Raw genomic sequence first — 15,208 nt, 5'->3', positions numbered from 1 at the left:
AGACCAAAGAAGAGATAGGGAACATCATGCAATGCAAAATGGATAATTTTGATTACATTAAATTAAAAAGGTTTTGCACAAACAAAGCCAATGCAACCAAGACTAGAAGGGAAGCAGAAAGGTGGGAAACAATTTCTACAGCCGGTGTCTCTGATAAAGGCCTCATTTCCAAAATGTATAGAGAACTGAGTCAAATTTATAAGAATACAAGTCATTCCCCAATTGATAAATGGTCACAGGATTTGAACAGACAGTTCTCAGATGAAGAAATTAAAGCTATCTATAGTCATATGAAAAAATGTTTTAAATCATTACTGATCAGAGAAATGCAAATCGAAACAACTCTGAGGTAACACATCACACCTATCAGATTGGCTAACATGACAAAACGAAAAGGATAAATGTTGGAGAAGATGTGAGAAAATTGGAACACTAACACATTGTTGGTAGAGTTGTGACCTGATCCAATCATTCTGGAGAGCAGTTTGGAAGTATTCCCACAGGGCTATAAAACTGTGCATACCCTTTGATCCAGCAATACCATTTCTAGGTCTTTATCCCAAAGAGATCATAAAAAAGGGAAAAGGACCCACATATATAAAAATATTTATAGCAGTTCTTTTTGTGGTGGCCAAGAATTGGAAATTGAGGGGATGCCCATCAATTAGGGAATGGCTAAACAAGTTGTGGTGTATGAATGCAATGGAACACTATTGTGCTATAGAGAAATGATGAGCAGGGGCAGCTAGGTGGTGCAGTGGATACAGCACTGGCCCTGAAGTCAGGAGGACCCGAGTTCAAATCTGGCCTCAGACCAAACACTTGACACTAGCTGTGTGACCCTGGACAAGTCACTTAACCCCAACTGCCTAAAAAGAAAGAAAGAAATGAAAAACCTGGAAAGACTTATATGAACTGATGCTGAATGAAGTGAGCAGGACCAGGAAATCACTGTACACAGTAATAGCAACATTGTGAGGTGACCAACTTTGATAGACTTAGCTCTTCTCAGCAATGCAGTGATCTAAGATGATTCCAAGAGACTCATGATGGAAAATGCTATCCACATCCAGACGAAGAACTATGGATTCTGAATGCAGATCGAAGCGTACTATTTTCTCTCTCTCTCTCTTTTTTTGTTCCTTCTCCTGGTTTTTCCATTAGGTTCTAATTCTTCTTTACAACATGACTAATGTGGAAATATGTTTAATATGATTGTACATGTATGGCCTATATGAGATTGAATGCCATCTTGGGGAGAGTGGAGGGGAAGGAAAGGAGAAAATTTAAAACTCAAAATCTTATAAAAGTGAATGTTGAAAACTAAAAATAAATAAATATTTTTTTAAAAAAGAGAGATAAAGAAAAGGATGAACAGAAGAAAATAAAATGGAGGGAAATGCACAGTTATTAATCCTAACTGTGAGTGTGAATGGAATGTATTCACTTATAAGACAGAAGCAGACTGCAGAATGGATTAGAAAACAGAATCTAACAATATGTCTTATATATTATAAGTAACATAGAGTTAAAATAAGGGACCAGAGTAGAATCTATTATGCTTCAATTGAAGTAAAAAAGGCAGGGGTAGCTATCATGATCTCAGACAAAGCAAAAGCAAAAATACACCTAATTAAAAGAGATAATAGCAAGGAAACTACATTTTGCTAAAAAGGTACCATAGACAATGAAGTAATATCAATACTAAACATACATGCACCAACTATAATTTAACACCATTTAAATTCTTAAAATTTAAAAAATAAAAAAAATCTGTAAATGAGTTAGGAAATAGATAATAGAACTATATTAGTGAGGTACCTCAATTTTCCCCTTTCAAAGCTGGATAATTCTATCCATAAAATAAGACAGAAATCAAGGAAATTAATAGAATCATAGAAAAATTATATATGCTAGACCTCTAGAGAAAACTGAATTGGAATAGAAAGAAATATTCCTTTTTCTCATCTGTACATGGCACCTTCAGAAAAACTGAATTAGTAGGGCATAAAAGCCTCACAACCAAATGCAGAAAAGCAGAAATACTAAATGTACCCATGTCAGATCATAATGCAATAAAGGACCTTGGAAGCATAGGTTAAAAGTCCATTGGAAACTAAATAATTGAATCCTAAAAAATGAGTGGGTCAAAGAACAAATCATACAGAAAATCAGTAAGTTCTTTAAAGAGAATAACAATGAGATAACGTTCCAGAATTTGTGGGATGTAGCCAAAGCAGTAGTTAGGGGGAAATTGATATCTCTTAATACATAAATCAATAAATGAGAGGAGCAGATCAATAAATTAGGCATTTAACTAAAAATACTAGAAAAAGAACAAATTAAAAATCCCCAATTAAACACCAAAGAGGAAATCCTGAAAATTAAGAGAGATTAATAAAACAGAAAGTTTTAAAAAAATTGAACTAATAAATAAAACCAGGAACTGGTTTTATGAAAGAAAAAAATAACAACAATAAAATAGATCAACCAGTGGTTGATTTGATTTATCAAAAAAAGAAAGCCAAATTACTAGTATCAAAAATGAAAAGGGTTGGGCAGCTAGGTGGCACAGTGGATGGAGCACCAGCCCTGGAGTCAGGAGGACCTAAGTTCAAATGTGGCCTCAAGACACTTGACACTAGCTGTGTGACCATGGGCAAGTCATTTAACCCCATTGCCTAGCCAAAAAACCCAAAAAACTGAAAAGGGTGAATGTACCATAAAGGAAGATGGAATTAAAACAATTATTAGGAATTATTTTGCTCCATTATATGACAGTAAAACTGATAATCTGAGTGAAACGGATGAATATTTACAAAAATATAAACTGCCTAGAATAACAGAAGAGGAAATAACCCTAGCCTAGAAAAACAAATTAAACAAGCCATTAATGAGCTCCCTAAGGAAAAATCCCCAGCACGAGATGGATTTACAAGTGAATTCTACTAAACATGTTAGGAATAATTAATCCCAATCCTATATAACTTATTTGAAAAAAATAGGTTAAAAAGGAGTCTCACAAATTCCTTTTATAACATATGCTTTTGATACCTAAACCAGGGAAAGCAAAAAGAAAGAAAACTACAGATCAATTTCCTTAATGAATATCATTGCAAATTTTTAAATAAAATGCTAGCAAGGAGATTACAACAATATATTACAACAATCATACACTTACCACTAGGTGGGATTTATACCAGGAATGCAGGACAGATTCAATATTAGGAAAACTATGAGCATAAATGACCATATCAATAACAATAAATATCATGATTATACCAATAGATGCGTAAAAAGTCTTTGACAAAATATAACGCCCATTCCTATTAAAAATACTGGAAACCACTGGAATCATTGGAGCCTTTTTAAAAATGTTAGTGTCTATCTAAAACTGAGAACAAACATTATCTGCAATGGTGATAACCAGAAGCTTTCCCAGTAAGATCAAGAGTGAAGCAAGAATGTCCATCATCACCACTATTATTCAGTATTGTCCTAGAAATGCTAGCTATAGCAATAAGACAAGAAAAAGAAATTGAAGGAATAAAACTATGCAATGAGAAAACAAAACTATCACTCTGCCAATGACATGATGGTACACTTAGAAAACCCTAGAGAATCAACTAAAAAACTAGTTGAAACAATTAACAACTTCAGCAAAATAGCAGGATATAAAATAAACCTACATAAATCATCAGCATTTTTATATACTACCAACAAACCCAACAAGAGATAGAGAAATTCCATTTTAAAACAGCTGCAGATAGCATAAAATACCTGGGAGTCTACCTGCAGAGACAAAACGAGGACTATATAGACACAATTACAAAACATTTTCACATAAATAAGGACAGATCTAAAAAACTGAAGAAATATTAATTGTTCATGGATAGGCCAAGCCAACAAAGACATTTTTACCTAAGTTAACTTATTTATTCAGAGCCATACTAATCAAGCTACTGAAGAATTATTTTATAGAGCTAGAAAAAAATAGTAAAAATACACCTGGAAGAACAAAAGGTCAAGAATATCAAGTGAATCAATGATAAAAAATGTTAAAGAAGGTGGCCTAGCTATAGCAGATCTCAAACTGTATTACAAAGCAGTAATGATCAATCAATCTGGTAATGGCTAAGAAATAGACTGATGGGTCAGAAGAATAGATTAGGTACACAATAAATATGACCTTAGTAATCTAGTGTTTCATAAACCCAAAGAACTGAGCTTTTGGGGTAAGAACTCAACATTTGACAAAAATTGCTGGGAAAACTGGAATGCAATTTGGCAGAACTAGGGATAGACCAACATCTCACACCATATACCAAGATAAAGTCAAAATGGATAAATAATTTGGACATAAAAAGTGGTATCATATGTTAGGGAAACATGGAAAAATGTATCTGTCAGTGCTATGCATAGGGGAAGTGTTTATGACCAAACAAGAGACAGAATGGATTATAGGAAGTAAAACATATTTTGATTATGTGAAATTAAAAAGCTTTTGCACAAACAAAATTAATGCAGCCAAAGTTAGAAGGAAAACAGGAAACTGGAGGAAAAAAATTTACAGTAAGTTTCTCTGATGAAGGTCTCATTTCTCAAATATACAAGAAACTGAGCCAAATTTATTTAAAAAAAAAAAAGAGCCATTCCCCAGTTGATAAATGGTCAAAAGATTTGAACAGGACGTTTTCAGAAGAAGAGATCAAAGCTATCAATAGTCACAAGAAAAAACTGCTCTAAATCACTACTGATTGGAGAAATGCAAATTAAAGCAACTGAGATAACCACCTCACACCTAGCAGATGGACTAACATGAGAAAATTATAAGTGCTGGAGAGATTGTGGAAAAATCAGTACACTAATGAACTGTTGGTAGAGTTGTGAACTAATCCAACCATTCTGGAGAACAACTTGGAACTATGCCCAAAGGACTATAAAACTATGACCCAACAATACCACTACTGGGTCTGTATCCCAAAGAGATTAAAGAAAAGGGTAAAGGACCCACATGTACAAAAATATTTATAGCAGCTCTTTTTGTGGTGTCAAAGAATTGGAAATTGAGGGGTTACTCATCAATTGGGGAATGGCTGAACAAGCATGGAGGATCATCAAGATCCTTGGGAAAAAAAAAACCTGGGAAGACTTATATGAACTCATGCCAAGAGAAGTGAGCAGAACCAGGAGAACACTGTAAACAGTAATAGTGATATTTTAAGGATGATCGACTGTGAAAGACTTAGCTACTCTTATCAAGACAGTGATCCAAGACAATTCCAAAGGACCCATGATGAACAGTGCTATCCACCAGAGAGAAAAGTAACTCTGAATGCTGTTTGAAGCATACTTTTTTAAAACTTTCTTTATTTTATCTTTTTATTTCGTGTTTTCTTTTGCAACATGGCTAACATAGAAATGTTTTGCATGACTTCACATGTATAACCTATATCAAATTGCTTGCCTTCTCAAGGAGGGAGATGGACAGTAGGGAGGGAGAAACTTTGGAACTCAAAATTTTAAAAAATGATTGTTAAAAAAAATTCTTACATGTAAATGGGAACTAACAAAAAATAACTTAAAAAAAAAAGAAATAGTGGCTCTGTGAGCTGAAAGGGAAAAAAAAGTCATCTTCATTGAGGTTAGGGCTAGCATCTTCCTTCCCACAGGAGGGACAAAATAGTGTCAGCATCTCAAAGAAGCGCCACCTAAAGATAGGGTTCCAATTCATTAATCCAACAGAGTACACATGAGTTATGTTGGGGAAAGAGATAACAACAGTTCACCTGTACACTGTACTATAAGGCTTACAAAGCACTCTCCTCACTATACTCTTGTGAGATTGGTTCTATAAGTATTATCACCCTCATGTGACAGATGAAGAAACTGGGCCTTAGAGAAGTAAAGTCTTTTTGCTCAAGATCATGCAGTTTGTCAGAACTTTGATTTGAACCTAGCTTTTTCAAACTTCAAATCTAGGCTACCCCCTGAAGTGTCCTATGTATGCCAGCAGATTACAGTACCTCATGGGGATCCTCTAGACTTCTCTCAGGGCTTTTACTACTGGAATTAAATTTCTAACATACATCTATTCTTATCCCAAGTCTATTGCAAACTTATTCTTAACCATAGAGTTAATGGAGAAAAATAACCCAGCACCAGTTCAGAGTTAGCAGAGCAGAAATGAACAGACCAGTGGTGAACCCTAAAAAAACAGTCAAAACATGTAATATTCACAAACCAAACCTCTGTTCTCCAAGGCAGAAGCCTCCAGAATTGAAAAGCAAAGATCAAGATCCCTGAAAGGTCATTAAGATCATTTCATCAGTCTATATGGTTTCCCTGATGTTGAGAACTTCCCCCCTCTCTTTCTTTCTCTGCTACAGGTCTTTTCCTAGCAACTACTGGGACAAGTTTGTAAAGAGAAAGGTATGCTCTGTTAGTGGGGATGGATTCTCTCGCCACAATGGAAATCTATGAACTTGATATGATTTCATTACTCCCAAGAAAAGTAATCCATGAAAGGAACTGTGTTCATGTGTCTACCTGTGCAAAATGATGGCTTTCTTCCTAGAAGAGCTTGGTGCCTCCACTTAATTGTGAGATTCTCATTTATGATCATTGTCATCTTTTACAAAACAACTCCTCTCTCCAAAAAAGGGAAAACACCAGCTTGAATGTAGGGCATTTTTTATCTGATGATTATGGAGGCTTGATTTTGCATCATGTTTCTTTTCCTCTTCATCCCTTTTCATTTTGAGGCCTTTCCTGACTCCATAGACAATTTCCCATGCTCTATAAAACCTCAGAAGTTCCTGGCACACAGTCATCCAGTCCCTCCGCCCTCATGTTGAAGCAGGAAGTGGGGGCCGTGTGTGAGCCCAGCCTTATTTTGTCTTCCTTTCTTTTTCAGGTGATCAACAAGTACGGGGACCTCTATGGGGCAGAGCGCATTGCTGAGCTTCTGGGTTTGGACCAAAATGCCCTTGACTTTAGCCCAGTTGAACAGACAGAACCAGAGGAGTCTTCTCTTGTGTCATGGTACTTAGATGAACAATATCATTAAAGGAGTTTGGTAAAAGCTGAACCATTCTTTCTCCCCTTCCAACAAAGTTGAGTGGTATTTTCTTTAGTGTGTGGCCATTAATTATTTTCACTCATAGGATAGCCAAGGGGGAAAATGGCTGACAAGACATTTAATACCTATCTATTTCATGTGCCCTTTCACTCCCCCTCCTGATTTGAGGTGTCCCATCTAGGCTTGGGTTAATTATATGTGTAAGGTATAGAAAGGTGGGGAGGGGGAGGGAATCCAAGACAAAAACAGCTTTGAAAAAGTTAAAGATTTCAGGTTCTTTGTATTTAGGAATTACGGTTTGTGAAAGTCCAATTCAAAGTACAAGATTTCTAACTGAACCATTCAGCATCTCCAGAGGAAAATATACAATTTGATAAAGCTCTGAGCTGTGTTTCAGTTATTAAACGTGGGAGAAAGAGGTTAATTTCTTCATTAAACACTTAACTAACTCTTGACATTTATGAGTTTGAAATTATTTGGTCCTCTTTAGGCTGAGCTCCATCGATATGAAGTACCATATCTGGAAGCTGGGAGTTGTTTTTACTGACAATGTAAGTTTTAATTGCTTAAAGAAAAATAAGATTCTGCTCATTACTCCAGTGGGTACATATATAAGAATCATCCTCTTAAAAAGCCCGAGGGGGAGGCTCAAGAAGCCCTTCGGGGTAATGGGAATCCAAATAGTGGAATAAAGGGTGCTTGGAAAGATCAGATGAATTTCTTGTGAGGATGTGGACCCAAAAGCCACCCAAGGATGCTTCCCCCTCCGTTTGTAGAATAGGGCAAGGCAGAGTTAATCCCCCCAGATTTGCCTTATTTGGCATTCTTTATGGTATCTCATACAGAGAACCCCCAAATCTAAATACAACCTCAAAATCTGTGCCCGTGCAGTTCTTTAGCTTAATGATGAGACAAGTGCCATCATCTCTCCAAAGTTTACATGTGATAATATTCAAATATCTTTGTCCAGTAGGTTATTAGAGGACATGGAAAAATTATAACAGGGTTTGAGGTACTACTTAACTTTTCTTCAATTGGACACTTTTCACAGTCCTTCTTATACCTGGCCTGGTACACGACCATGTCTATCCTTGGTCACTACAACAACTTCTTCTTTGCTGCTCACTTACTGGACATTGCAATGGGTTTCAAGACACTGAGGACAATTTTATCTTCTGTAACTCACAATGGCAAACAGGTATGAGCTACTAAGGAATGAGGTTTATAATAATGTGGAACAGAAAGAAAAGTCAAGGACCTGAGGGTGGGATGCAAAGAAAATATGACATCTTCAAATGAGAGGAATATGTAATGGGATAATATAATAAGGAATCTAACAAAATAGTTGTATCACTCAAAGAAAACATGAAATAATTTGTGCAAAGTGTAAATAACCAGAAAATACTATCTATAAATGTCAGCTATTATGATCATTCAGAGCAGGACCTTATTGTATAACTTTTTTTTTTGGAGGCACTTGGGGTTAAGTGACTTGCTCAAGGTCACACAGCTAGTAAATATGTGAGGTCAGATTCGAACCAGGTAGGGCAGCTAGGTGGCACAGTGGATAGAGTACTGGCTCTGGATTCAGGAGGATCTGAGTTCAAATGTGGCTTCAGACACAAAACACTGACTAGCTGTGTGACCCTGGGCAAGTCACTTAATCTCACTGTCTAGGAGAGAGAGAGAGAGAGAGAGAGAGAGAGAGGAGGGAGGAGAGAGAGAGAGAGGAGGAGGGAGGGAGAGAAAGAGAGAGAGAGAGAGAGAGAGAGAGAGGAGAGAGAGAGAGAGAGAGAGAGAGAGAGAGAGAGGAGAGAGGGAGAGAGAGGGAGGGAGGGAGAGAGGGAGAGAGAGAGAGAGAGAGAGAGGGAGGGAGGGAGGGAGGGAGGGAGGGAGGGAGGGAGAGAGAGAGAGAGAGAGAGAGAGAGAGGGAGGGAGGAGAGAGAGAGAGAGAGAGAGAAGAGGAGGAGAGAGAGAGAGAGAGAGAGAGAGAGAGAGAGAGAGAGAGAGATTGAGAGAGAGAGAGAGATTGAGAGATTCAAACTGGGTCCTCCTGACTCCAGGGCCGGCGTTCTAACCACTGCACCACTTAGCTGCCCCCTTTTTCCCTGCCTTCATATGACATTCTTAAGGTATTTGATTTCACACTATATCCACTTTCTACTAACAAAGCTCCTCAACAGCTTTGAAGTGACTGGTTATTTCCCCATAACCCCAAGGTTGACTTTTATTTTTGAAATCTAAAAAAGGTCAATTGGAGAATTTATTATTCCATCTGCTGTGACTTAAGTATCTAACTCAGTAATCCTCCAAGTTTTGTGGGCTTCCCTGGAAGAGATGAAGAGAGTGAGGCAAGATCACACTAAGGCTGAGCAGACTTTCCATTTGATTAAGGTGAAACAGATATGGAATATATGAAAACAGCATGATACAATAGAATAATAATAATAGATAAATAGAATATAGCACTTGAAGATTTGCAAAATTCTTTGCAAATATTATCTCATTCTTTCCTCACAACAGCTACAGGAGGTTTTCTTGTTGTTCAGTTGTTTCAGTCATGTCCAACTCTTCATGACCCCATTTGGGGTTTAATTGGCAAAGATAATGGAGTAGTTTGCCATTTCCTTCTCTAACTTATTTTACAGATGAGGAAACTGAGGCAAACAGGGTCAAGTGACTTGACTACGGTCACACAGCCAGATTTGAACTCAGGAAGATGTCTTCTTGATTTCAGGTCTAGCACTCTATTCACTACACCACCTAGCTGCCCTAGCCATGGGAGGTACTTGCTATTATTATCCCCTTTTTACAAATGAGGAAACCGAGGTAGAGATCAAGTGACTTTTCCCAGGGTCACACCACTATAAAGTCTCTGAAACAGGATTTGAACTCAAGTTTTCCTGACTCCTTGTCTGATGCTCGAACACACCACCTAGTTGCTTCTAAGTCAGAATGGAAGGGTTCAAGTCAGTTTTGTCACTCATGGCCTCTGTGACCTCGGGCAATTTATATCATCTCTTGGGTCCTCAGATAGTTCATTTGTAAAATGAGGGTGGTGGGACTGATTAAGCTGATGACCTCTGCAATTCCTTCCAGTTCTAATAATCTGTGAAATCCTCTCATTCTCCACAGGGTGGAGATTCAGTGCTGACTCAAGGAACTTTGAATACTGCATGAAAATTCCTAAGTCTTGCAGAAAACTGTTTTCAATTTTATTTGTTTATTCAGTAAACATTAAGTACCTACAACCTGCATTCCTACTGATTCTTTTTCCTCATCTGCCTCTCTACTTTATTGTCCCATTTTGGGGTCTTTCCTTTTTTTCCTGCCCCTCCAAACTCTCTGACTCTCCTTAGAACCAAACACCCAAATCATTACTATGTATTTTCATCTCTTCTTCTTCTTTTTGGTCCTTCCTTTGCCTTCTCTTTCAAGGACAGAAACAATTATTTGTCTTTGAACCCTGTGTGAATAAGTCAGAGAAGATATAACAAAAGCCATGACAACAGAAAAGATTCTAGTTCCGTTTCCTCCTTTTTCCTCCCATTCCCAGCTGGTACTGACTGTGGGACTCCTGGCTGTTGTTGTTTATCTCTACACTGTGGTGGCTTTCAACTTCTTCCGAAAGTTCTACAACAAGAGTGAAGATGAAGATGAGCCAGATATGAAATGTGATGACATGATGACGGTAACAGAACTGTCTTAGGCTCTGCCTTGTTACACTGTCTCCCTGGGAGATAAGGGTCTGTGGATGGTTGTCTTGGGGAGGTCAACTGGGGGAGATGGGAGCTACACATAAGTCTTTCCAAAGGACTTAATAAGTTTAGGTAACATAAATTTCAGAACTTTTTTGGACCACTAATCACATTCTTACTGAGACTGAGAAGCTCATCACAGATGGATGAGTCATTAGTCCAAATCTATCTATAAAAATAAAGTACCTTTGGAAATGGAGCATTTTCTCCAAGAAGTCCATGTGGTCAGTCTTTAGTCCTCAGTCTCCAAGTGCTGGGGGCATAGCCTTTTGACTTCAGACTTTTTTGCTTACTGAGATATTCTAAAGAAGTTTTGTATGTCTTTTGCATGACAAAAGCAAAGTTCACAAAAGGCTGGGATGATTTCAGGGTATATTCCACATAGGAAGTAAGAGTAAAAAGGCAAAACCATAGTTGAGCCAGGGAGGGAGTAGATCATTGGAATCCTCAAGTCAAGTGCAAGTAAGAAAGATGTACCCATTATGGGAAAATGATGTAAGTAATAATGCTGGCCTCTCCAGTGTATCCTGTCTATATGATGGGTATACATCCTAAGTGAAATAATGACTGAAGAGTCTTACTTTCCCAGGGGAAAGTAGTCTCACAAAGCAAAAGCTTGGTCCAGTTCTTGGAGTTCTTAAGCTAAGGTCCATGGGCCCCCAGGAGGTTCTTAAGTAGATTTATTAGGGTAGAGGACTATCAATTTTAATGGGAAAAAAAAAATCACATCTTTATTTTCACTAATATCTGAAAATTAACATTTCCGTGGAATAACAATAGGACTTCTTGGTCTTGGCTCTATGCTCACTGCTGTCATTCTTGGACAAACTGCTTGACTTTTCTGGGTGTCAGGTTTTCCCATCTGTTAAATGAAACCATGGACCAGATAAAAGGTCCTTTCCTGTAGCACCTAACGTTCTAGGTTCTAACTCCTGTAATGCCAGCTGCTTATTAGAAAGTAAATGTGGAGCCACAGACGAGTCTTCATTCCATGAGCCTCACTGTCATCTCTCAACCCAAGGCTACTCTTTAAGCAGAGAGAATTGTTTTCTTGGGAGGTGGGGGTGGGAGGAAGCACCATAACCTTGCTGAAAGAACAGGAAGATTACAGTCAGCAAGGGTTGTTTTTAAAAGGCCTAATTCAAACTATGGACTCAATGAGACCGTCACACCATAATATTTTTTTTTCTGATTCTCTGTGATCTCAAAATGAAACATGGGATTACTGTGCACCCCTGCATGGATAACTCAATTAATAAAAATCTTTTCAGACAATATTCTTTCATAGAAACTTTTCTTAAACTTCTGAATAGACTCTACAAGACCAGATAGTGTCTTAGATGGCAGAAAGCAAAATAAAATTGTTGTACCACTAAAAGTAACATTTGATCTGCTTCTGAAAACAATATGTAAAACCCTGACTAGACTTCAATACTATGTAGCTAGCCAATGGCAGTGAATCACTAGAGTTATATTGGCAAGAACATCAAACAATATATTCTCAAGAATTCACCCCATGTATCACCTGAGTGGCACTTTCAAACATCCACTGAATTCTGACCTAAAACTTACCTGTCAAGGGCATCCTGAGTACTTTTTTAATTGAACTTTTCTAGTTTCCTTCTCTTTTAAAAACCACTGAAGAAGAAAAAAATAAAAACAGCATTACCAGCCTAGGACTATTGAGTAGATACCAAGACAGTAATAATGACTACAAAAGTTTTATCAATTTTTTCAGCATGCAGATGACAGGCACCCATGCTTCAGAAACCAAATGCCCAGTTTCAGTGGCTAATTCCTCTTAAGGAATGCCACATGCTTTAAAAGTCTGAGTCATTGTTCTGGATTTTAACCATGCAGAAAGTTTTAATTTTTAAACAGAATTACTTTGATGAGACGAATTGACACAATCACATCTAGATGCTACTAGGTTAGTTAGTACTAGGGGGATTTTAACCTACCTGCCTTGTACATAAAGACAATACCATATGCATATTAAACACTGCTGGATATCAGCTTTAGGGGATAGTAATTTTCTTACCAAAATCTCAATGTATGCTAGGAATTGGCAAACTTTGAAAAGTGGATAGTATGCTGAGATCTGATTACTTTGGGGTATGAGGAGGGAATTTCAGCCCTAAGGAGCCAGCTCTTTCAGTGGCACAGCTGGAAGAAGTTCTGATGAGTAGCGGTTGGATAGAGGAAATAGCAGCAGCCAACCTTTGCACCAATAAATATCATCATTCACTGGCACACAACCTAAGTTACTCACCTCTTAATTAAGCCACACATAAGACTCGATTCCTTTCACTGACTTTCTTCAATACATTGCTTAAATCTCAAATAATGAATTTTATCTGAAAACTCATCATTAATGTTGTCATCTTCTAGTCTAATCATGCATATCACCTATTTTGATTTTTTAAAAACTCTCTTCTTTTTTTAGTGTTACCTGTTCCATATGTATGTTGGTGTAAGAGCTGGGGGTGGCATTGGAGATGAAATTGAAGACCCTGCTGGTGATCCTTATGAAATGTATCGAATTGTCTTTGATATCACGTTCTTCTTCTTTGTTATCGTTATTCTACTGGCCATCATTCAAGGTATAATTGCCAATGATTTTGAACATGGAAAGAGTCTAATAAAACTCATTCTTTATATACATCTAAAGATATGGTCTGAACTGTTAGAACTTAGTTTGTGAATGTATTATAATTTGCTGCTAAATTATTTTAGGTTTACTCATACACTCTTTCCCGAGACACAGATGTTCAGTGTCATTGATTGGCCACTTATAAACATCCCACCCTCAATGCTGGTAGTTATTGATTATTCCAACTTAACTAATGAGGCAGCTGAGGCCAAGAAAAGTGAGGGTAAAAAGTCAAATTCTTTGTCAAGACATCAATAGTGATGAATTCAAAACTGCTTGGTACTGGCTAAGAAAGAGAGTGGTGGATCAGTGGAATAGGTTAAGTATGCAAGAAACAGTAATCAATGACTATAGTAATCTATTATTTGATAAACCCAAGGACCTCAGCTTCTGGGATAAGAACTCACTCTTTGACAAAAACTGCTGGGAAAACTGGAAGGGAGTATGGCAGAAACTAGGCATAGATCAAAATTTCATACCATATACCAAAATAAAGTCAAAACATGTTCATGATTTAGATATAAAGGCTGATACTGTAAGCAAACTGGGAGGGCAAGGAATAGTTTACCTATCAGATTTATGGAGAACAGAAGAAGTCATGACCACAAAGGAGACAGAGAACATTACGAAAAGCAAAATGGATAACTTTGATTACATTCAATTGAAAAGTTTTTGCACCAACAAAGCCAATACAACCAAGATTAGGAGAGTAGAAAATTGGGAAAGAATTTTTACAACCAGTCTCTCTGAGAAGGGCCTCATTTCTAAAATATATAGAGAATTGAGTCAAATTTATAAGAATGCAAGTCATTCCCCAATTGATAAATGGTCACAGGATATGAACAGGCAGTTCTCAGATGAAGAAATTAAAGCCATCTAGAGTCATATGAAAAAATGCTGTAAATCACTATTGATTAGAGAAATGCAAATCGAAACAACTCCGAGGTACCCACATCACACCTATCAGGTTGGCCAACATAACAAAACAGGAAAATGATAAATGTTGGAGAAGATGTGGGAAAATTGGAACACTATTGCATTGTTGGTAGAACTGTGAAATGATCCAACCATTTTGGAGAACAATTTGGAACTATGCCCAAAGGACTATAATAATGTGCATACCCTTTGACCCAGCAATAGCACTTCTAGGGCTGTATCCCAGAGATATCATACAAATTGGAAAAGGACCCACATGTACAAAAATATTTATAGCAGTTCCTTTTGTGGTGGCAAAGAATTGGAAACTGAGAGGATGCCCATCAATTGGGGAATGGCTGAACAAGTTGTGGTATATGACTGTAATGGAATACTATTGTGCTATAAGAAATGATGAGCAGGCTGACTTCAGAAAAACCTGGAAAGACTTGGATGGTCTGATGCTTAGTGAAGTGAGTAGAACCAGAGAAGGTTGCACACAGTAACAGCCAGTTGTGTGATGACTAATATTGATAGAGTTAACCCTTCTCAGCAATACAAGGATCAATGACATCTCCAAAAGCCTCATGGTGGAAAATGCTATCTGCATACAAAGAAAGAACTATAGAGTTTGAATGCAGATTGAAGCATTCTATTTGCTATTTTTTTCTTCTGTTGTGTCTTGTTTCTTCTTTCTGGTGGTTCCTTCTATTGGGTTCTAATTCTTACTTACACATCACTAATGTGAAAATATGTTTAATAGGAATGTATATGTATAGTCTATATCAGATTGCACACCAT

General features: G+C 37.3%; 1 protein-coding gene across 1 annotated transcript in view; it reads left to right on the top strand.

Annotated features, from left to right (window-relative positions):
- Window positions 1–15,208, top strand: part of RYR3 (ryanodine receptor 3) — a 731,065-nt gene that overhangs the window by 705,072 nt on the left and 10,785 nt on the right. The window contains exons 94-99 of the mRNA XM_078151313.1: window positions 6,390–6,432; window positions 6,917–7,044; window positions 7,572–7,632; window positions 8,133–8,279; window positions 10,638–10,772; window positions 13,286–13,442. Coding sequence (XP_078007439.1) covers window positions 6,390–6,432; window positions 6,917–7,044; window positions 7,572–7,632; window positions 8,133–8,279; window positions 10,638–10,772; window positions 13,286–13,442 — 671 coding nt within the window. The remainder of the gene's footprint in view (window positions 1–6,389; window positions 6,433–6,916; window positions 7,045–7,571; window positions 7,633–8,132; window positions 8,280–10,637; window positions 10,773–13,285; window positions 13,443–15,208) is intronic.

Source organism: Phascolarctos cinereus, unplaced genomic scaffold (assembly GCF_003287225.1).
Source record: "Phascolarctos cinereus isolate Bilbo 61053 unplaced genomic scaffold, phaCin_HiC Scaffold_3;HRSCAF=262, whole genome shotgun sequence".
Lineage (NCBI taxonomy): Eukaryota > Metazoa > Chordata > Mammalia > Diprotodontia > Phascolarctidae > Phascolarctos > Phascolarctos cinereus.
The sequence above is the reverse complement of the archived record's forward strand: the minus strand, read 5'-3'. Positions and strand labels throughout refer to the sequence as shown.